The following is a 22,200-nucleotide window of genomic DNA, read 5'->3' as shown; positions in this document are numbered from 1 at the left end:
TACAGGCGTGAGCCACCGCGCCCGGCCGGCCCATCCAATTTTTACTCAACAAGGGAGGAGGAAGTGAGAATTAAGGTCATTAAACAAAATGGTCTTGCTTGAACATGTGCCTCCTGCAACTACACACGCACGCACGGACACACACATGCACACGCACGTCTCCCCACCCATCACTAAGAAACGCAGCTTGAATTCAGGTGGTAAACAAGCTCATCAGCCTAGCATCAACCTAGATTTGCTAGTGCAGTCTCCTGCCTGCGGGACATCAGGCCTCCAACTTGTACCTTCTGCCTGGAAAGTCTGAAGCACATCAAAGCCAGGGAGCAGAGGGCAGCGGGCTAATTAGAGGCTGGCCAGGCAGGCAGCCGCTGTGAGGCTGTGCGAAGAGGCAGTCTGCCAAAGAGCGGATCCCTGGGGACCTGCCATGTCTATAAATACCCTGAAGGTAACTTGTTAGAGGGTGTGTGTGTGTGTGTGTGGTGTGTGTGTGTGTGTGTGTGTGTGAGAGAGAGAGAGAGAGAGAGAGTACGGGGAGGTAAAGACTGAAGCAGAAGAAAGTCAGAGGGCCGGGTGGAGATTTAGGAGCTGGGGGAGGACTTCGTGGTGAAAGGATCTGGTGAGTTTCTACAGCTTCACAGCCCGGGAGGAGTGCAGAGAGGCCTCAAGAGGAAATTCAAGCATCAAAGAACAGGTTTTGAGAGGAAAGACCAGAGGCAATGCTGAGAGGCACCAGCAATTTCCTCATTTAACCAACAAGTGAGGGCGAGCTGTGAGCCCAGAGGCTGTGTTCGAGGTTCTGATCCGTGATGGGTGGGCCCCAGGACCCCATGCATAGGGAAGTGGGAGATGGAGGCAGAGTGGCAGTGTGACATTGTCCATGCCAGTGGCTCACCAGCATCCTGACAGCAACTTCACCATGGGGACAAGGGCGAGGCATATGAGGACTCTGGTCTGAATCCCAGGTCTATGTTGACCTGGTGTGCTGAGGTGCAGTGCAGGGGAGGACGGAGGGAGCACCCACCTGGGGAAGGAGGCCTGGAAACCACCGGGAGGATGGAGAGGGCACCTACTTGGGGAAGGGGACCTGGCATCAGGTCTCAGCTCTGTATTCAAAATGTGACTTTGGGCAAAGCACTCCCCGCTCTGGGCCTCAGTTTCCCCATTTGCATGTGGGAGGGGCCTGGGGTGCTGGAGTTCTCCACAGGTAGCTCTGACTTCCCTGCCCTGCTGCAGACGGCCCTATGTCTGAAAAGAGTTTGCATGTGCTCAGCTCTGGTTGGTCCGGATCTTCTCATGAGGGGCTGTCCACATGACCTTGGCCAGAGAGAGGGTGCCGGCAGTCCTGAGAGCCAGGGCCACTGTGCTTTATGTAATATAAAGACAAAACGTGTCTGTAATTAGCCTGTTAAATGGGGTGAGCATCTGCCTTGCAGTCTCATTGATATTAGTAATGTGCCTAACCAACTCTTTACAGACAACGAGCAAGCTCAGGCTCTGGCATCTGGGGGTCTGGGCTTGAACCCCAGCACTGTCCCTTCCTAACCCTTTTATCCACGGCATCTCGTTTTTCTTATCTGTAAAATGGGGATGATACTACCTGTGTCAGGCAGAAATGTACTCACCTGCAAGTAACAGAAAACCCAGATGACAAATAGGGATTTGTGAAAACAAGAAGTTTGGAGTGGGCAGTTCCAGTAGCAGCCCGTCTTGGCTCAGCTGCTCCGTGACATCTGCAGAGACCCAGGCCCTCCTTCTTTCTGCCTTCCCTCCTCTGCCTGCTGGCTTTCATCCTCATGTGGTTCAACTCACAGTCACAAGTTGGCTGCTGCCATTCAACATCATGTCCAAGTTCACAGTAGGGGACAGGAGAAGGGCCATGCCTCTGATTAATTGGCCAAAAGTGGGCGACGCGGTCACCCTGAGCGGCAAGGGAGGCTGGAAAGATGGGAACAGGATTACCGTAACTTGTCTAACAAATCATGATCTGTTGCCTGGGGCTGGGTGTTGTTATCAAGGAAGAACAGAAGGGTACGATGTGGGCAACTAGGTCTGCCTCACTCCTGTGAGTACTGAACAAAATGAGGCAGGTAAAGCTCTCAGCACAGGGCCTGGCACTCAAAAACACTCTCCATTATCAGGTACATGTGAGTTTTCTCCCTGTGTAAGGACAGATGGGCAAATCTTTACTCCCAAGACACTTTCAGGGGAACTAGCAAAGGGTGCACCCCCTCTTCTTCAGAGCAGAAAACAAAGGTGTGCAAAAAGGGGCAGAGATTGGGCAGGGACTCAGCTGTGGGGCCCAGGGGCCCATTTGCTCTGGGAGCCTTTCACAGCCTTTCTGGTTGCGTGCAGGGGAACAAGCCTCACCCACATGTGAGTCAGCAGACCTGGGTTTTAGTGTGCACCCTGAAACTGATCTCCTGTGCAAACTTGGCCTTTTCCCTCTTAATTTTGTCATCTACATACAAGAGAGTTGGGTCAGAGGATCATCAGAGACAGTGCACGTGAGCTCATGATGTTCTACGCAAATGTGAGACGTTTGAGCTCATGAGGAAGAAGCAAGGCAAGCTTAGGTTACATAGTGAGCTTAGTGACTGCGGGCGGCGGGCAGTGAGCACACACAGGAACATACACACACACGCATGCACACACATAATGCACCACACAGTACCAACCAAGCACGTGTGCAGCGCATGCAGATGAATGCATATCCCATACACATTAAGACACAGGTTAGCTGTCTGCCAAGATGGACCCTGGTGACACATGGTATAAAAGCCTTGTCAAAGGAGACGGGGAGATGGAGGATGCAGCTGGGCTGAGGTCAGCTGGCCCCCAGCGAGATGGTCTTGGTTATTCCCATCACGTCAGGCCAGAAGGCAGAGTTTCCAGGGCGCTCGCTGGGGCATGCGGACAGGTGTTGACCATGTTGCCCCTCTTTGGAAGCCACCTCACTGCCGTTTGCAGTGACTCCGTCCAGTAGGGTCATGTTGCTAGAAAGTCTGGTTTCCAGGTCATCGCCATCTGCAGCTTTTCCATCCCCTTTGGGGCAGGCAAGAGGCTGTGACTACACAGTCAGCTGAGGCTGAGGAGGACAAGGGGAAGCAGAGGGGCCCAGAAGCTATGCCGGCCAGAGCCCTGGCTGCCCAGCAGTCAGGAGGGCGTGGGATGGAATCCTGGGAGAGTCGCTTTGAAATCAGAAGTCCTCACTGCCTCCCTTTCAGCTACCTACTTCACTTAGACGTGCACCTCTGCCGCCGTGCCCGGTCAGAGCCCTGAGGAGGTGGGCAGCCACCACTGCAGTGGAAATCAGTCCCTAAGCCCTGCCATTAGAAATACTGGGGCCCATGCCAGCTAATCCGAGTGTTGGAAACGTGCTGAGATGTAACCATGCGCAGCTCAGAACACCGGGCCAAGCCCGGAGGCCATAGCAGCCTGGAGGAGGCAACTCAGCAGTGAGAGTGGGGGGCGGGGCTAGGCTGGCAGGAAGCCGAATGCTTCCTCGGAGAACCAGGCCAGCTTCCAGGAAGGATGCCTGGTCCAGGCTGGCAGCTTGCTGGGAATTTGCTCTTCTGAGCTCCCCGAGGACAGCATTCCAGAAAGGCCAGAGAGGGCTGGTCAAGGGTCTATTGAGGGTCACACCAGCGTCGGCATTATCCAGGGCCAACAAATGAAGACCAGCCAGGAGCCAGGGCTGCTGTCCCGGTTCTCCTTAAAGCAATCCGTGGAGAAAACGTTGCCTTAGACACTGCGACGATGGGATTAAAATGAATCCCACTGGCCTTAGGAAGAGTCCATCTACTTCCTCCTGATAAGGGAAACGTACAGAAATGGTGCAAGTGTTTCCTGTTAGAGAAATGGAATTAAGGGTGTGACCGTTTGGTGACTGTGGCTGGCCTTCACTGGTGAACTCTTGTTCCCTTGGCCCGCCGCCCTCAGGGGTGGCTCCCCTTAGCTGGGCTGATGTTCCCGTGCTGAAAGCCTTGGGCACGCCTCAGAGGACAGAGGAGGACTCCGGACCCAGTTCCCCCTCTGGAAACAGTCCCAGAGGAAGGGGCAGAGAAATGCTCATGCTCAAAGGGGCTTCTGGAATTACCGGAGCTCAGCCCTCAACTGTCCAGAAACATAACTGAGACCAGGAGAGAGGGGCCCTCCTCAGTGTCATGCCCCGTTCACGAAAGAGCCAGCACCACCGAGCCCAGGTGCCTGCACTCACTGCACTGCCTGTGCGAGGCTTCGTGGGATGGGCCTCTCTCCGTGTCAGGCACCGCAGGGGCGATACAGAGGCCAGGGGATGGGATCCTTGAGCTCAGAGATACACCAGGGACACAATCAACGTGAAGACCGTGATAGTCAAGGATGAATGTGAGAAGGGCTCTTGGATCATTACGGAACACACTGGCAGACACTTCTGAAGAGGTTAACACAACGGGGGTAGCATTTGAGTTTCAAAGAAGAATTAATCCTGATTAAGCTTCCAACACGGTGGCAACAAGGAGTGTTGTAGTGGCTAAGGGCCTGTTTAGGCCCTGCCATTTATTAACGATGTGATCTTGGGCACTTCCAGCTCAATTTCCCCCTCAATAGAATGCAGGGCAATGATACCTGCCCTGCAGGTGACGGGGAGGCGACATGGTGTAACATTCCTCCACATTGCCCAGCAAATGGCGAGATCTCTATAAACCCTGTGGTCATCGTGGCTTCCCTTGTCATTATCATCCTCCTCATGCCCGTGGCCACCATGCATGGGCGGGGGCCAGGTCCCACCGGGAAGTCTGTCTGTAGCGGTCTCCCTAGGGCTGGGGGCACTGACACCTGTGTAGCCCCTCCTCTGCCTGAGTCACACCTGTTCTGGGGCTACAAAATTAGGTGTGTAGTGAGGAAGCAGAGAGGCATCTACTGGTTCTCATGAATCCTCAAAGCATTTTGGGGAAGCACAGCTACAACTAAATTCAGCTGGAGTTTGTCCTCTCAGTCTGAGCCATGTGCTCATTTCAGAGTGTGGGGAAGGAGGAGTAAGCGGGGGAAGGAGGAGGAGGAGGAGGAAAAGGTCGAGGAGGAAAAAGAGCATAGGAGAAGGAGGAGGAAAAGGGGAAGGAGGAGGAGGAGGAAGGGGGAGGAGGAGGAAGGAGAAGGAGGAGGAAAAGGGGAAGGAGGAGGAGGAGGAAGGGGAAGGAGGAAGGGGGGAAGAAGGGGGGAGGAGGAAGAGGGGAAGAAGGAGGAAGAGACGGAGGAGGAGGAGGAATAGGGAGGAGGGGGAGGGAGAGGGGGAGGATGAAGAGGAAGAAGGGGAGGAAGAGGGGGAGGAAGGGGGAGGAGGAAGACAAGGAGGAAGGGGGAGAAAGAGGGGAGGAGGAAGAGGAGGAGGAAGAGGGGGAGGAGAAAGAGGAGGAGGAGGAGAGGGAGGAGGAGGAGGAGGAAAAGGGGGAAGCAGAGGAGGAGGAAGAGGGGAGGGAGAGGGGGAGGAGGAGGAGGTGGAGGAGGAAGGGGGTGAGGAGCAGGAGGAGGAGGAGGGAACCAGATGAGCATGGGGACAGTTCCGTCTGCTCAGGCTCACTTGTCCGTGCCCACTGGCCTGGGTCCCTCAGGCCTCCATCCCTCTGTTTCACAGCCTCAGTTCTGCTCTTGGTGGGCCTCCCTGGGTCACGATGAAGAGACTGCGCTCCACGAAGCTTTGCTTCTCTGCCCGTCTGGCCTTTGGCTTCTCCTTTTCTCTTGCTCCTCAATGCCTCCCCTCCCTTCTCTCCCACAGCGCCCAGCAAGACTTTGCTACCTATCCACTGTGTGCCTGGCCCTGTGCCTGGCCCCAGGGTCCAGAACCCCTCAGCGTGATGGTGATTTTTTGCCCTGGAGGAGCTCATAGGCTGCTGAGAAGACAGACACAAAAGAAAATACCAAGAGGCCAGAGAGCTCGCTCTGCCTGGGTCTCATGCCCGTAGGAGGGTGGTTTCTGCCTGGAGTAAACCCCATGTGTCCGAACACCTGCTGCTCCACTGGGCCCCCAGAGTGGAGCATAGACCCTGCCTCGCCCCCGCCTCAGGGAGCTCAGAGCCATCAGAAGAGTGCCCGGCAGGGGTGGGGTGGGCACCACTTAGTGCTTCTGGCTGCAAGGGGCAGGAAACCCCTACTTGGGGACCGAAATAATAGTAACAGTGTGACAGCTCACACGAAGCCAGAGGCAGGTGGCTCCAGGGCTGGCGAGTGCAGCAGGTCGGGGACGTCACCCAGGACGCAGGTTCCTTCCGTGTTTCCTCCTGCTGCCCTCGGCATTTCAGATTGTCCTCCAGCCAGCTCCCCTTATGGCCACAGGATTGCTGCTGATTTCCAGGGCCTGTCCCAGACCTGGATCCAAAGCCCTGAGGTGCAGGGCCCCAGTCTCCCTGGGTGCCCCCAAGGTCCTGGCCGACGTTTAGGAGCCAGTCCCCCTGGCCTTCCTGCATAGATACAGGAATGCTGAGCCTTGAGCCGGGGGCATGTCAGAGGAGCAGTGAGGGCAGTACATCCTGGAGTTAGCAGAGGCTGCAGACAGGGCTTCCACACAGACCATTTGCCTGTTACCAAATTTGAGGACAAAGGCTTCTTCCTTTTGAAGTCATGGGTTTCTCAGATGGAGCCTTGTCTGACCCCAGCAGTGCAGTACAGGGGAGTGAATGAGCAGGAAGAGGACCAGCATCTCATCAGGGCAGGGCCATGACTGGGGCCTGTGCACCCAACCCCGCGGAGCTGGTGGCAGAGTGGCGGATGCCGTGGTGGAGCATTGCGTGGAGCACTGGCGGATGACACGTGCACGTGGCGATGATGATGACACGTAAACATGGCAGTTAGTGGAGGGAATGCCAGAACGGGATTCATAACACAGAACCACAGAAATTAAAAATAGATAAGCTGGGCGTGGCAGCAGGCACCTGTGGTCCCAGCTACTCAGGAGGCTGAGGCAGGTGAATCGCTTGAGCCCAGGAGGTCGAGGCTGCAGTGAGCTATGATAGAGCCACTGCATTGTAGCCTGGGTGACAGTGAGATCCTGTCCTAAAAAAAAAAAGGTCCACAGAGTTTCATGCAAGTGAATACTACACATTGATTAAAAATGGACATCATGAGGAGTGAAAGAATCCAGATAAAAGACGGTGAAGACGCTGCTTTGTGTCACTCCATTTATGTGAAATTCCAGAAAGAAACCTGTGATGACAGGAATCAGCATAGTGACATCCTGGAAGGTTAGTTTGACTAAGCAGGCTATATACGAGACCTTCTGGAGTGTCGGAAATGTTCTAGATTGTCGTCTGGATGTGGGTTAATACACGTATGCAGACACACACAGACGGCTGTTTATAAACTTCGCTGAGTTGTGCACTGAGGACCCTGCATACTTTTCTGTGTGCATCTTACACCTCTATAGAATTAACATAAAGCCACACACACAAAACAATATACATTTTGTAAAAACACAAACAAAAAATAACACATTGAACAGAATACAATGGCTGAGGGGTTGTAGGGAATGGGAGTGGGGTACAGACATAAAAGGGAGGAAATGAACTTTTAAAGGGTCCTTGTCCAAACCAATGACGAAGGTTTATGTACACTAAGGAGCAAGATTACCTTGATTGCTTGTGTGCCCGAGGGTGGGGGCGGGAGAGAAAAGAAAAAGCAACAGCAGCAGAATAGCAGAGGCAAGAAGTTTAGGGCTTCAGAGGCTGGGACCAGATGCACGTGGGGAGTGGCGGGGTCTCTGCGGGCAGCCTGGCACCACGGCTTCCTAGGCCCGTGGCCAAGGGCAGGCTGCCCTGGTCTGCTCAACGTCAAGAACAAACTCCAAGATCGTGACAAAAGAACGCAGGACAGAGTTCCTGGCGGTGGTTACCCAGGGCTGGAGCTTCCCAGCCCTGGCAGGGAGCTGGCAGTGAAGCCAGACTCAACGTGCACCGAGTGTCTCTCTCCACAGCAGGGGAGATGGTGTGAGCTGGAGCGTGCACAACATTCAGGAGTGAAATTTTTAGTGAGCAGAAGTGGAGAGAAGGGGTGTGGGCTGAGGGTCATGTGAGGTGAAGAGGTTCTGCCTGCCTCTCCCTGGCTGCAGAGGGAGCATCCACTGGGTGCTGTGGGGGCCAAACCACAGGGGACGAGACTCAGCGATGCTTGGGATGGAATTGGCAGAGGTTTGTTCTGCAGGATAACAAGAGACTGCCGGAAATGGGCTGGGGTGTGTGTGTGCAAATGTGTGTACATGTGTGTCTATAATGTGGATATGCAGAGGTGTGTGTTAATGTATATGTGCATGTATGTGTGTGCACGTGTGTGTGTGAACATGTGGGCATATGTGAATGTGCATATCTATCGCATGTGTTTATGTGTGCGTATGTGTACGTGTGTGAATGTGTGCGTGTTTGTGTGTGTGATGTATATGCATATGTGAGGTGTATGTGCGTGTATTGCATGTTTATGCGTGTGCATATGTGTGTGTGAATGTGTTTGTGTGATGTGTATGTATATGTGAAGTGTGTGTGCGTGTGTATGGCATGCGTGCATGTGCATGTGTACGTGTGTATGTGTGCAGGTGTGTGTACTTGTGTTCTAGAGAGACTGAGAAATTAAAGAATAAACAGGAGAGGCTCCCAGCAGGGGTGACTGGTCCTTTAATGAACTCCCCAAACTCTCCTTTCCTTTGCCTCCCAGGCTTGCTGTGCAGCCTCCTTAATTAATGCCTGTAGAATGCATTCAGATGCTGGAAGGAGAAGCGCAGCTTTATAAATAAACACTTCTAAAGGTTGACTAATCCCTGAGTCCCCGAGGGAGAGGAGAGAGCTGTGCTGTGTTGGAGGAAGGGGCACCTTGAGTGAAGGAGGCAGCTGCGGCGGGTCACTGAGGTTTTGGTCCCGGCCCCCATTAGCAAGTTGCTTCTCCAGGGGCAGGCCGTGGCTCCTTTCTGGGCCTGTCTTCAGCAGCCAAAGGAAAGGCTTGAATTATGGCCTCACAAGATCCTTTCTCAGGCTCCCATTTTATAAAGTGCCTGTTGTGGCCAAGGTCACAGAGTTGCCCCAGCTGAGCATAAAAGGGCACTTGAGAGAGGCAGGCAGGGGCCACGTGGCCGCCCCTCACATGCAGACAGCCTCGCCGATTGGAGCCACCCGTGGCGTGACCTGTTTGCGGAGGTCCAGCACAGAGCTCTCTAAGCAGGCTCAGCAGAGGCGAGCAACACAGAGGAGGAGGCTCCCGTCCACGGCGGAGCCAAACCGGGGCTGCAGGGCCATTCCACACGCTGCACAGCACCCCGACCTGGGGATGGAGCGGCCTCTCCAGGTGATGTGGAGGCAGAGAAAGTGGTGGCCACCTTACACTCAGGACCAGGGGCCACCTCTGACAGTGATTTCCCCTTAACATAACATCTTAACCAGAAGGAAGGACCTGAAAGGAGAAAGGGGGCTGGATGCTGAGATGGGAAGAAACTACATCTGGTAGAGACTCTATCTGACAGGGGAAGCTGCCCTGTGTTTGCACGGCCTGGCTTTAGTATCCAGGGCGAAGCAATGATGGAGCCGGCCCACTCACCTCCTGACTTTGAGGGAGCTGTCGCCCACCGTCTGACTCTTAGGCTTACCTAAGGGATCCCTTCGGCTGGAAGTCTGGCAGGGCCTACCTGGTGATACGCATGGGGATCATTTGCATTTGCCCAGGACAGTCTATGTTTCTGCCTATTGTCTGTGTGATGAGTGACAGTTCACACCCAGAAGTATCCTAATTTGGATGATGAATTACGCGGTCACCCCAATGATGGGCAACTGGGTAACACTTAAGAAGAAAGAGGACTTGAACCTCCAGAATCTTTGACTTTTAGAACTTTTTGGGCATGTGTTCTCTGCAAAATCCCTCCAAAATGTTCTGCAGCCTTCAGCTGAAGTCATAAACAAGAAATTATTCCTCATTTGCCCGTGTTAGAGTGGGGTGTGATGGGGAAGTGAGTGACCCCACTGAGTTAGAGGAGGTTCCCTGAGACCCCAAAGCCAGGGTGGCCCCCACTGGACTAACATTTCCTAAGTCCTCACCCACAGGCACCCACATCACCACCCAGCTCACAGGCGTGCTGAGTCTAATCTGCATGGAGCCCCTCACGTGTGAGGCATTATTTTTTATTATTGGCATTATCAACTTCCTTATCTCATAAAGAGAGGAACAGACTCCCGAGGGGGAGACGGCCACATCCTGCTCTGTGAGTGGACATACAGGAGCTAGAGCCCAGGTCCCTGGGCCCCGCCTCCCCTCCGCAGGACCCTGCCTCTATGCGCCTGGTCACAGTCAGACAGGGCAGGGCCCCCTGCTGGCGGCCAGGCCTGGGCAGTGGGGAGCAGAGGGCAGAATCCCTCATGGAACCTCTGCTCTCTGGAAGGGCTGGATGGTGCTTTGCCAGCCACATCTCCCGCCAGTCTCTTTAAGTTCCAGAACACTGAATGGCTTGTATTCTACCCACTTCCACCCAATCACATACACGCAACCCCACACACACATGCACACATGTACACAGACACTATTGCTGCTTCTTGCCTTCCTGTCCTGGCTCATGCCATCTCTTTTGCCTTAAACTCCTGCTGCCCCCTTATTCTGTCAACTCTTACCCACCCTTTGAGAACCAGGCTTCCTGGAAGCCTTCCCTGGCCTCCCATTTGCACGTTAAGTGATGGCCCTCACAATGTCATCTACAGTAAGTCTCTTTCCCACTGGTCTGTGAGATCCTTGGGGCCTGGGCTGGGTCTTACTCATCTGTGTGTCTCCAGCATGGCATCTGATGGCTGGCAGCCATTCACACAGGCTGGGCGCTGCACCGCCGGGCAGAGCTTCTTGTCCTTTCAGGACCCGTTATCTCAAGATTTCCTATCAAGCCACAGTTTCCCAGCCTCTGTGCATGCTGGGAAACCTCTATCTACGCAGGAGGGAGTAAAACCTAAGGAACAAGTGACCCTGGAGAAGTGCTATGGGCAGAAAACATAACAACACCAAAAATAATTTTGGACCGACGTATGACGGAGCCGTAAGTGGCGATAAGAAAAGCTGGGACACACCTGACCCGTGAGGCTGACGGGGGAAGGGCCAGTTTTGCCTGGCACATCCCACGGGGCTGCCACCCAACGTAGAAAACGCCAGTGTGGGGCATGCGCGGCTCTGGCCCAAAGCAACCATTGCAACGTTCCTACGATGAACACCACAGAAAATCCTTTCCCCTTGATACTTATCTGGGTGGAGGAGACAGGAGGTGGTGGGACTAGAACCCAGAGCTCTCTGAGTGCTGTATTCTCTACACTACATCACACAGGATGAGGGGTTCCTGACAGCCTAGATCTTGGGACTGCTGCCTTGGTCTTTGGAGCCCCTTCAGTTGTGTAGGTACCAGGTGTGCCCGACAGGTGGAGGGAGGAGCTGGGGCATTCACAGAACTGTGTGTGTGCACGGCTGGGTGGGCTGCAGCTCCTGTCCTGGGCCACGAGAATGTCATCTTGGAGACGGGGCCCTGCTTGTCCCCCAGCATCTCTAATGCTGAGAACTCCCACCCGTCCCTCGCGTGTCTGTTTCAGTGTCCGCCGACCTCAGCAGGACGCTTTACCTTGGCTTCTCCCTAGATATGTGGTGCCTTTCATCTCGTCCCTCAGACTTTTAGGGAAATTCTTAGACTTTGGCTTATGACTGTCTGGTCTCCCACCCTTTCTCTTGCCTACTTAGTACATTTTTTACCTCCTTCCTGCCGTGCCCTTAGTTAACTTGTCCGAGGCTTGGATTTCTTTCTTCTGCCTCCTTCAGAAGCCTGGGCTGCACAGCTTGGGTTGCTAGCTGGCGCGGGGCCACACGCCTGTCTGTACTGCCCAGCCGCGGGAGTGCCAGTCACCCAGTGCTCTGCTCTCCTCCTCCCCAACAGTCTGCACACGCAGTTTTTATTTGTGTACTTTTCTCAAGGCTCTAAGCTGTTGGCAGGCATTACTCATGACTCAATTTAGTGAACATCTATCTAGATACCCAAGGTTGAGTTAAATATACCAAGTATTTGTAACCACCTCCCTCACTCCTCTAATTGTAAGAGGGAGTGGGGTGCAGAGCATCTGAGATCTGAAAACCAAGTGTTCAGCAAAATGCTGGGCAGGCTCCCCAACTTGCGCGGCCACGCACCTTGACACCACGAAGCACTGCCTCAGCCTGCGCGCTGCAAACGACGCATTTAACCTCAAAGATGACTCCATGTTCCAAAGCCTGCAAGGCAGGCTGATTTCTTGGAGAAGGGAGGCGGCGGCACATGTCTGAATAGAGCAGGCCCTGTTGGAAAACAGAAGGCTTCTTCATTGCTAATAGGAGCGAGCGACCAGTCTGTCCACATTAATCCAGAGACATGGTTCCTAAAACTGCACCCAACACTCCGCCCCGCCCCGCCCCCACTTGCATCTACATTGACAAACGGAAACCAACCAAGCCTAGTGCTCAGAGCGCTCCTTTCTAACGTGCCCCTCCCATCCCTGGCACCACATACTCCAGGGAAGTAGGCCTTAACAAGGGTGGACTGTTGGTTTCTCTTTATACCTGAGAGAACCAAAGAGGGCTGTTACTCAATAGTTGAGATTTCTTGAGGTGGAAACGCACTTTCCTCTCAGATTTTCACCCTTCTCATTCAAGAGGAAGAAAGCAGGTCTTTCTGTCCTTTCTGGGTCTGAAAAGGAGGGAAGAACAAACTTACCAAATGCAACAGATCTGTGATTTCCAGGGCAATCCTTCAGCATGAGATATATATATATATATAGGTTTTGTTTTTGTTTGTTGGCCCAGGGCTTACCTCTTAAAAGGGCTGGAAGAAGCCAGTACAAGGGGGCTATGTGTATCAGTAGGGCTGGGTATGCACACCAGACAGTTCTAGAAGATGCTAACACAGGTTTCTCTCACTCTGCAATTATCACCATGCCTGGCCTTCTGAAGGGGGAGACCAGGCAGACTGTTTCTTTTCAGAAGAAGATCCAGGAAGTACAAATCCTATCAAATAGCACTGCCTTCTCCCGCCTTGCAATTAAGGTGGTGCTTTACCCATAAAGGCAGGGGCAAGAACAATACCGACACAGTACAAGTAATGATACTGCTGGGTATGTGGACCTCTTAAAGAGCTGTGGCACTTCCTTCATAAGGAAGGGAGAAGTGTTACTGTTTTCATTCCATTGATAAGGCAAGGAGGGGGAGAACACGGTAAAGCAAGGTGACCACTGATCCCTGAGTGCCAATGCCAGACTGAACACTCAGGTCCTGGTAGATGGCAAACAAAGGCTGGCCCAGCAGCTGCGGGCCTCTCCCAACAACTGGAGCACGGCCCCCGCACCGCAGCCATGGCACAGAGGGGCTGTCTGACATATGTTGCTCCCATTTAATCCTCATATGGACCTTGTGAGGGCCTTTCACTTTCTAAGTGAGAAAACAACGACCCAGAGATGCGCTTGTTCAGGAATTGAAGGCGGGTCTGTGTGACTCCACAGCTGGGTGCTCTGTCCCCACACCGGACAGCTCTGGCTTCTGGAACTTCTACCAGGTTGAAGCCCACTGCACTGGATAAGGCTGCCTCTACGAACAGAAATCTCAGGACTCGACCTGAGATTCAATTAGGTGAAAACTGCTGCCTGGGAGCCAGTGGCACCCAAGAAGTGGTGTCCATGATGTTCTCAGAATTTGGGCTGAGTGGGAAGAAGAAAAGCCCATTTATTTATGAAATCTAACTTTGGGTGCCTTAGATAACCCTTTTGATCTATTTCTTGGACTCACTAGAGAAAGTCCTTTTGTACAAAGACACTCTCATCTGCTTTGCTGTATAGAAGAAATAAGCACTCCATCACCAACTGCCCTTTAAAGGGTGACTTCGTCTTTGGTCTAAATGAATTGGGCCTGTCCCTTTTAAAATGATTTATTCCAGTAAAGGATGGAGAATTTATTTTTCCAAACAGATGACGGTGGTGTTGACCTAGAAAGGCCCGACTGAAGCCTGCAGGCAGGTCTGACCGTGCTGGGCTTGGGTTTGTTCCTCCATCGCATCAGGACATGGGCACCTTTTCACATTAGGTACTGCAACTGATACTTCTTTCTGAAGCAAAAGAATAAATATTTCATGAAATTAGCCATTTGCTACTGCAAATACGTTAGGAACATTAAGTATGGAGTTCATCTTTCCTTAGCTAGTGAAGCAACTCTAAACATGTAATTAGGATCGAAGATCTATTTTTAAGGTTGCCAGCAGTTAATCAGATCATTGATTTTGTCCCATTTTTGTACACGTATCGCTGAAGCAAGTACTATTATCACTGACTTTGGAATAACAGATCCAAGTGTGTCTCTGTCCTTGCCCTGTTCTCCTTATAAGAATATTGAGATACCATATATGCAATTATTAATTTCAAGTGTTTTGTGAAAACTTTGCATGGTTTATCACTATGTTAGATGTTGTAGGAGATACCAACGAAACAAAAGAACTCACCCCTTCCTAAATGTTGGAGGGTAACACAGTAGACTCCTCGCCAAGGTCTGGCACATAGCAAGGATTCAGTAACAGTCAATGCCTTTTCCACCCACCCTTTCTCTTCACAAGAAAAAGCGCCCTCCTGCGGGAGAGGAGGGGAGGTGGTGTTCTAACAATGCTTTCACTTGATGGTGTGGCTGAACAAAGGTCTAGAGCTTAAAGTCCAAGCCTAGATCTCAGAAACCGTAGGGAAACCTGTTTTCCTCATGCTTCCATTTTATGAACTATAAAATGAGAATAAAACACCTGTCTGCTGTGCAGTAATCGAAGATCTTTTTATTATCCAACAATAAGAAGGGCTATTGAAACGCAAAGCTTTATTACGAATACTCAGCAGGGACGAATTCCCATACATGCTCTTAACAACTTGGCAGGGGCTCTTCTGACTCCTTCCAAGATTGAGCTCCTTATCTCTGTGAACATAAAACTCAATCTGCTACACAGCTTGCAGATCATGACGCCCTGAACATCACAGTGACAATCTCCTGTGCCCTCCCCCTCAGCATGTTCTGCTAAGGGTGATATACTACCCATTCGGAAGCTAGGCGGGCACATCCTGCTGCTCGGGTCCAAAAGAAATACCATGGGCTGGGATGGATGAAGTGTTGCTGGAAATCTGGGCCATTTGTCAACTCCTAGAACATCTATCCTCTAGAAACTAGCTATAAATACCTTTGGAAATAGCTTCCTTCAAAGGATTGGGTAAAACATGCCAACTGGGTTTTTACAAATGAAAGGTTTACTTTGTCTGGTAAAAGAAAACCATCATTACTTCCAAAGGCTCATTAAAGCGTTTGTAGGTTAACCTGTGGGACGACACTGCCACCTGGTGGCCGACGTGCACTGTGCGCATGGAGCTCTCCAATGGAACTTACACACTGCTCAAAGAACCACCAGACCTATTAAATAACTAAGCTGGAGAACAGCCCTTCCCACGCAGACACTGATTCTTCTGAAATGGCTCCATACATTTAAGGAAACATACTAAGCTTGGCATCTACTGAGTGACCTAAGCAAAGAATTTTCCTACCCACTCAATTCTTAGTACCAGGTGTACTGAAGGACATGATTACTAAAAGCAAAACAAAAACACTTGAAACGCAGGCCTGGTGGAGACAAAATCTCTCAGCATTTGCTTGTGTGTAAAGGATTTTATTTCTCCTTCGCTTATGAAGCTTATTTGGCTGGATACGAAATTCTGGGTTGAAAATTCTATTCTTTTTTTTTTTTTTTGAGACGGAGTCTCGCTCTGTCGCCCGAGTAGCTGGGACTACAGGCACCCTCCACTACGCCCGGCTAATTTTTTGTATTTTTAGTAGACACACGGTGTCACCATGTTAGCCAGGATGGTCTCGATCTCCTGACCTCATGATCCACCCGTCTCGGCCTCCCAAAGTGCTGGGGCTTACAGGCGTGAGCCACCGTGCCTGGCCCCTGAAAATTCTATCCTTTAAGAATGTTGAATATTGGCCCCCACTCTCTTCTGCTTGTAGGGTTTAAGCCCACTGTTAGTCTGATGGGCTTCCCTTTGTGGGTAACTTGACCTTTCTGGCTGCCCTTAACATTTTTTCCTTCATTTCAACCTTGGTGAATCTGAAAATTATGTGTCTTGGGGTTGCTCTTCTCGAGGAGTATCTTTGTGGTGTTCTCTGTATTTCCTGAATTTGAATGTTGGCCTGCCTTGCTAGGTTGGGGAAGTTCTCCTGGATAATATCCTGAAGAGTGTTTCCAACTTGGTTCCATTCTCCCCGTCACTTTCAGGTACACCAATCAAATGTAGGTTTGGTCTTTTCACATAGTCCCATATTTCTTGGAGGCTTTGTTCATCCTTTTCATTTTTTTCTCTAATCTTGTCTTCATGCTTTATTTCATTAAGTTGATCTTCAATCTCTGATATCCTTTTTTCTGCTTGATCAATTCCGCTACTGATACTTATGTATGCATCACGAAGTTCTCGTGCTGTGTTTTTCAGCTCCATCAGGTCATATATGTTCTTCTCTAAACTGGTTATTCTAGTTAGCAATTCCTCTAATGTTTTTTCAAGGTTCTTAGCTTCCTTGCATTGGGTTAGAACATGCTTCTTTAGCTCGGAGGATTTTGTTATTACCCACCTTCTGAAGCCTACTTCTGTCAATTCATTCTCCATCCAGTTTTGTTCCCTTGCTGGCGAGGAGTTGTGATCCTTTGGAGGAGAAGAGGCATCTGGTTTTTGGAACTTTTAGCTTTTTGCACTGTTTTTTCCTCATCTTCGTGGATTTATCTTTGACGTTGATGACCTTCGGATGGGGTTTTTGTGTGGACATCCTTTTTGTTAATGTTGACGGTATTCCTTTCTGTTTGTTAGTTTTCCTTCTAACAGTCAGGCCCCTCTGCTGCAGGTCTGCTGGAGTTTGCTGGAGGTCCACTCCATGCTAAATATGGAAAGGAAAAACTGGTACCAGCCACTGCAAAAACATACCAAATTGTAAAGACCATCGACATTATGAAGAAACTGCATCAACTAACGGGCAAAATAACCAGCTAGCATCATAATGACAGGATCAAGTTTACACATAACAATATTAACCTTAAATGTAAATGGGCTAAATGCCCCAATTAAAAGACACAGACTGGCAAATTGGATAAAGAGTCAAGACCCATCGGTGTGCTGTATTCGGGAGACCCATCTCACATGCAAAGACACACACAGGCTCAAAATAAAGGGATGGAGGAATATTTACCAAGCAAATGGAGAAAAAAAAAAAAAAGCAGAGGTTGCAATCCCAGTCTCTGATAAAACAGACTTTAAACCAACAAAGATCAAAAAAGACAAAGAAGGGCATTACATAATGGTAAAGGGATCAATGCAACAAGAAGAGCTAACCATCCTAAATATATATGCACCCAACACAGGAGCACCCAGATTGATAAAGCAAGTTCCTAGAAACCTACAAAGAGACTTAGACTCCTACATAATAATAGTGGGAGACTTTAATGCCCCTCTGTCAATATTAGATCAATGAGACAGAAAATTAACAAGGATATTCAGGACTTGAACTCAGCTCTGGACCAAACGAACCTAACAGACATCTACAGAACTCTTCTCCCCAGATCAACAGAATATACATTCTTCTCAGTACCACATCACACTTATTCTAAAATTGACCACATAATTGGAAGTAAAGCACTCCTTAGCAAATGCAAAAGAATGGAAATCATAACAAACAGTCTCTCAGACCACTGTGCAATCAAATTAGAACTCAAGATTAAGAAACTCACTCAAAACCACACAACTACATGGAAACTGAACAACCTGCTCCTGAAATGACTACTGGGTAAATAACGAAATTAAGGCAGAAATAAGTAAGTTCTTTGAAACCAGTGAAAACAAAGACATAACACACCAGAATCTCTGGGACACAGCTAAAGGAGTGTTTAGAGGGAAATTTATAGCACTAAAATGCCTACAGAAGAAAGTGGGAATGATCTAAAATTGACACCCTAACATCACAATTAAAAGAACTAGAGAAGCAAGAGCAAACAAATTCAAAAGCTAGCAGAAGGCAAGAAATAACTAAGATCAGAGCAAAACTGAAGGAGACAGAAACACGAAAAACCCTTCAAAAAATCAATGAATCCAGGAGCTGGTTTTTTGAAAAGATCAACAAAATAGATAGACTGCTAGCCAGAATAATAAAGAAGAAAAGAGAGAAGAATCAAATAGACACAATAAAAAGTGACAAAGGGGATATCACCACAGATCCCACAGAAATACAAACTACCATCAGAGAATACTATAAACACCTTCTACGCAAATAAACAAGAAAATCTAGAAGAAATGGATAAATTCCTGGACACATACACCCTCCCAAGACTAAACCAGGAAGAAGTCGAAGCCCTGAATAGGCCAATAACAAGTTCTGAAATTGAGGCAGTAATTAATAGCCTACCAACCCAGGACCAGATGGATTCACAGCTGAATTGTACCAGAGGTACAAAGAGGAGCCAGTACCATTCCTTCTGAAACTATTCCAAACAATAGAAAAAGAGGGAATCCTCCCTAACTCATTTTATGAGGCCAGCATCATCTTGATACCAAAACCTGGCAGAGACACAACAAAAAAAGAAAATTTCAGATCAATATCCCTGATGAACATCAAAGCGAAAATCCTTAATAAAATACTGGCAAACCGAATCCAGCAGCACATCAAAAAGCTTATCCACCACGATCATGTCAGCTTCATCCCTTGGATGCAAGGCTGGTTCAACATACACAAACCAATAAACGTAATCCATTACATAAACAGAACCAATGACAAAAACCACATGATTATCTCAATAGATGTAGAAAAGGCCTTAGATAAAATTCAACAACCCTTCATGCTAAAAACTCTCAATAAACTAGGTATTGATGGAATGTATCTCAAAATAATAAGAGCTATTTATGACAAACCCACAGCCAATATCATACTGAATGGGCAAAAGCTGGAAGCATTCCCTTTGAAAACTGGCACAAGCAAGGATGCCCTCTCTCAATACTCCTATTCAACACAGTATTGAAAGTTCTGGCCAGGGCAATCAGGCAAGAGAAAGAAATAATATTCAAATAGGAACAGAGGAAGTCAAATTGTCTCTGTTTGCAGATGACATGATTATATATTTAGAAAACCCCATCGTCTCAGCCCAAAATCTTACAACTGATAAGCAATTTCAGCAAAGTCTCAGGATACAAAATCAATGTGCAAAAATCACAAGCATTTCTATACATCAATATAATAGACAGAGAGCCAAATCATGAGTGAACTCCCATTCACAATTGCTACAAAGAGAATAAAATACCTAGGAATACAACTTACAAGGGATGTGAAGGACCTCTTCAAGGAGAACTACAAACCACTACTCAAGGAAATAAGAGAGGACACAAAGAAATGGAAAGACATTCCATGCTCATGGCTAGGAAGAATCAGTATCATCAAAATGGCCATACTGCCCAAAGTAATTTATAGATTCAATGCTATCCCCATCAAGCTACCATTGACTTTCTTCACAGAATTAGAGAAAACTACTTTAAATTTCATATGGAACCAAAAAAGAGCCCGTATAGCCAAGACAATCCTAAGCAAAAAGAACAAAGCTGCAGGCATCATGCTACCTGACTTCAAACTATATTACAAGGCTACAGTAACCAAAAAAGCATGGTACTGGTACCAAAACAGATATATAGACCAATGGAACAGAATAGAGGCCTCAGAAATAATGCCACACATCTACAACCATCTGACTTTTGACAAACCTGACAAAAACAAGCAATGGGGAAAGGATTCCCTATTTAATAAATGGTGTTGGGAAAACTGGCTAGCCATATGCAGAAAACTGAAACTGGACTCCTTCCTTACACCTTATACAAAAATTAACTCAAGATGAGACTTAAACGTAAGACCTAAAACCATAAAAACCCTAGAAGAAAACCTAGGTAATACCACTCAGGACATAGGCATGGGCAAAGAGCAATGGCAACAAAAGCCAAAATTGACAAATGGGATCTGATTAAACTAAAGAGTTTCTGCACAGCAAAAGAAACTATATCAGAATGAACAGGCAATCTACAGAATGGGAGAAATTTTTTGCAATCTACCCATCTGACAAAGGGCTAATATCCAGAATCTACAAAGAACTTACACAAATTTACAAGAAAAAAACAATCCCATCAAAAAGTAGGCAAAGTATATGAACAGACACTTCTCAAAAGAAGACATTTATGTGGCCAACAAACATGAAAGAAGGCTCATCATCACTGGTCATTAGAGAAATGCAAATCAAAACCACAGTGAGATACCATCTCACACCAGTTAGAATGGTGATCACTAAAAAGTCAGGAAACAACAGATGCTGGAGAGGATGTGGAGAAATAGGAACGCTTTTACATTGTTGTTGGGAGTGTAAATTAGTTCAACCATTGTGGAAGACAGTGTGGTGGTTCCTCAAGGATCTAGAACCAGAAATACCATTTGACCCAGCAATCCCATTACTGGGTATATACCCAAAGGATTATAACTCTAATTATTACCCATTACTAGGTATATACCCAAAGGATTATAACTCTACTTATTACTGGGTATATACCCGAAGGATTGTAACTCTACTATAATCAAAGGATTATCATTTCACTATCAAGACACATGCACACGTATGTTTACTGCAGCACTATTCACAATAGCAAAGACTTGGAACCAACCCAAATGTCCATTAATGATAGACTGGATAAAGAAAATATGGCACATATACACCCATGGAATACTATGCAGCCATAAAAAAGAATGAGTTCATGTCCTTTGCAGGGGCATGGATGAAGCTGGAAACCATCATTCTCAGCAAACTAACACAGGAACAGAAAACGAAACACCACATGTTCTCACTCACAAGTGGGAATTGAACAATGAGAACACATGGACATAGGGGGGGAACATCACACACTGGGGTCTGTCGCAGGGTGGGGGACTAGGGGAGGAAGAGCATTAGGAGAAATACCTAATGTAGATGATGGGTTGATGGGTGCAGCAAACCACCATGGCACGTGTATACCTATGTAACAAACCTTCACGTTCTGTACATGTATCCCAGAACTTAAAGCATAATAATAATAAAAAAACACTTGAGTATAAAAAAAAAGTCTGAAACATTTTACTTCGTATTACACACACTTTTTTTTTTAAAAAAAGGCAGAAACATTGAAGGAAACAACACTCAACATGAAGGAACCTTGTGCCGGAGTTCTAGAAGGACCCTGAAAATCAGTTTTAAAAGGCCTTGCTGTCACATAGTCTTTTTCATGGCTGTTTGAGTCATGCTGAAGAGATAGGCTTCATAGATTATATTTAAGAAGTTGTCATCGTTCTGGAAAACAAATCGAAAGACCCAAGAGAATGTTACTTGGTTGGCAGACACAAAAGGCTTCCTCTGTCTTAGAGCTGAACTGGCCTTTGGATACTGAGACGCTCATTTCTCCCTGTCTAACAGCTGGTGGTTTTTAATTGCATGTGTGAATGTTAAGTGGGGTTGAAGGCAAGGCCGGACAGAGCTGATGGTTTTCCACGGTCAGTATGCACAGCAGCAAGAGCTCATTACATGCAGCACAGATGGGCAGCCCAGACACATGGCAGCACGGAGCAAGGTTTACTCAAGAACAGCCTGGGTCTGCTGCATGAAAAGACATGAAGCCCCAGCAGACAGAGGAGTTAGGAGGACATGATCCAAGTCAGTGGTCTCAAAGTTTGGTTAAGAGATTGCTGTGGTGTGTTTTTTTGTTTCTTGTTTTTTGGGTTTTTGAGACTGGGTCTCACTCTGTCACCCAAGCTAAAGTGCAGTAGCGCCATCATAGCTCACTGCAGCCTCAACCTCATGGGTTCAAGTGATCCTCCCACCTCAGCCTCCAGAGTAGCTAGGGCTACAGGTGCGTGCTACCATGCCTGGCTTTTCTTTTTAAGTTTTTTATTAAGACAGGGTCTCACTATGTTGCTCAGGGTGGTCTTGAACTCCTGGGCTCAAGTGAGCCTCCCACTTTGGCCTCCCCAAGTGTTGGGATTATAGGCATGAGCCACTGTGGTTCTTAAAGGCCCTCCAAGTCACCTACAATGTGTCTACTTTGTTTTGGGCATTACTTAGGATTTTACTTGCAATATGCTTCATCAGTACTTCATCAAAGC

At 48.6% G+C, this 22,200-nt stretch overlaps 1 protein-coding gene and 1 pseudogene across 4 annotated transcripts in view; both read right to left on the bottom strand.

Moving 5' to 3' along the window:
- Positions 1–4,989: 4,989 nt before the first annotated feature.
- LOC129481956 (uncharacterized) lies at positions 4,990–5,861 on the bottom strand (annotated as a pseudogene).
- Positions 5,862–21,154: 15,293 nt separating this feature from the next.
- Positions 21,155–22,200, bottom strand: part of DCP1B (decapping mRNA 1B) — a 68,350-nt gene continuing 67,304 nt past the window's right edge. For all 4 annotated transcript variants that reach the window (XM_055281128.2, XM_055281129.2, XM_063639900.1 and 1 more), the window contains one exon: positions 21,155–21,391. In XM_055281128.2, coding sequence (XP_055137103.1) covers positions 21,311–21,391 — 81 coding nt within the window. In that variant the 3' untranslated portion in view covers positions 21,155–21,310. The remainder of the gene's footprint in view (positions 21,392–22,200) is intronic.

The sequence above is a fragment of the Symphalangus syndactylus genome, chromosome 5 (assembly GCF_028878055.3).
Source record: "Symphalangus syndactylus isolate Jambi chromosome 5, NHGRI_mSymSyn1-v2.1_pri, whole genome shotgun sequence".
Classification (NCBI taxonomy): domain Eukaryota; kingdom Metazoa; phylum Chordata; class Mammalia; order Primates; family Hylobatidae; genus Symphalangus; species Symphalangus syndactylus.
This window is presented reverse-complemented; position numbering and strand designations above follow the sequence as displayed.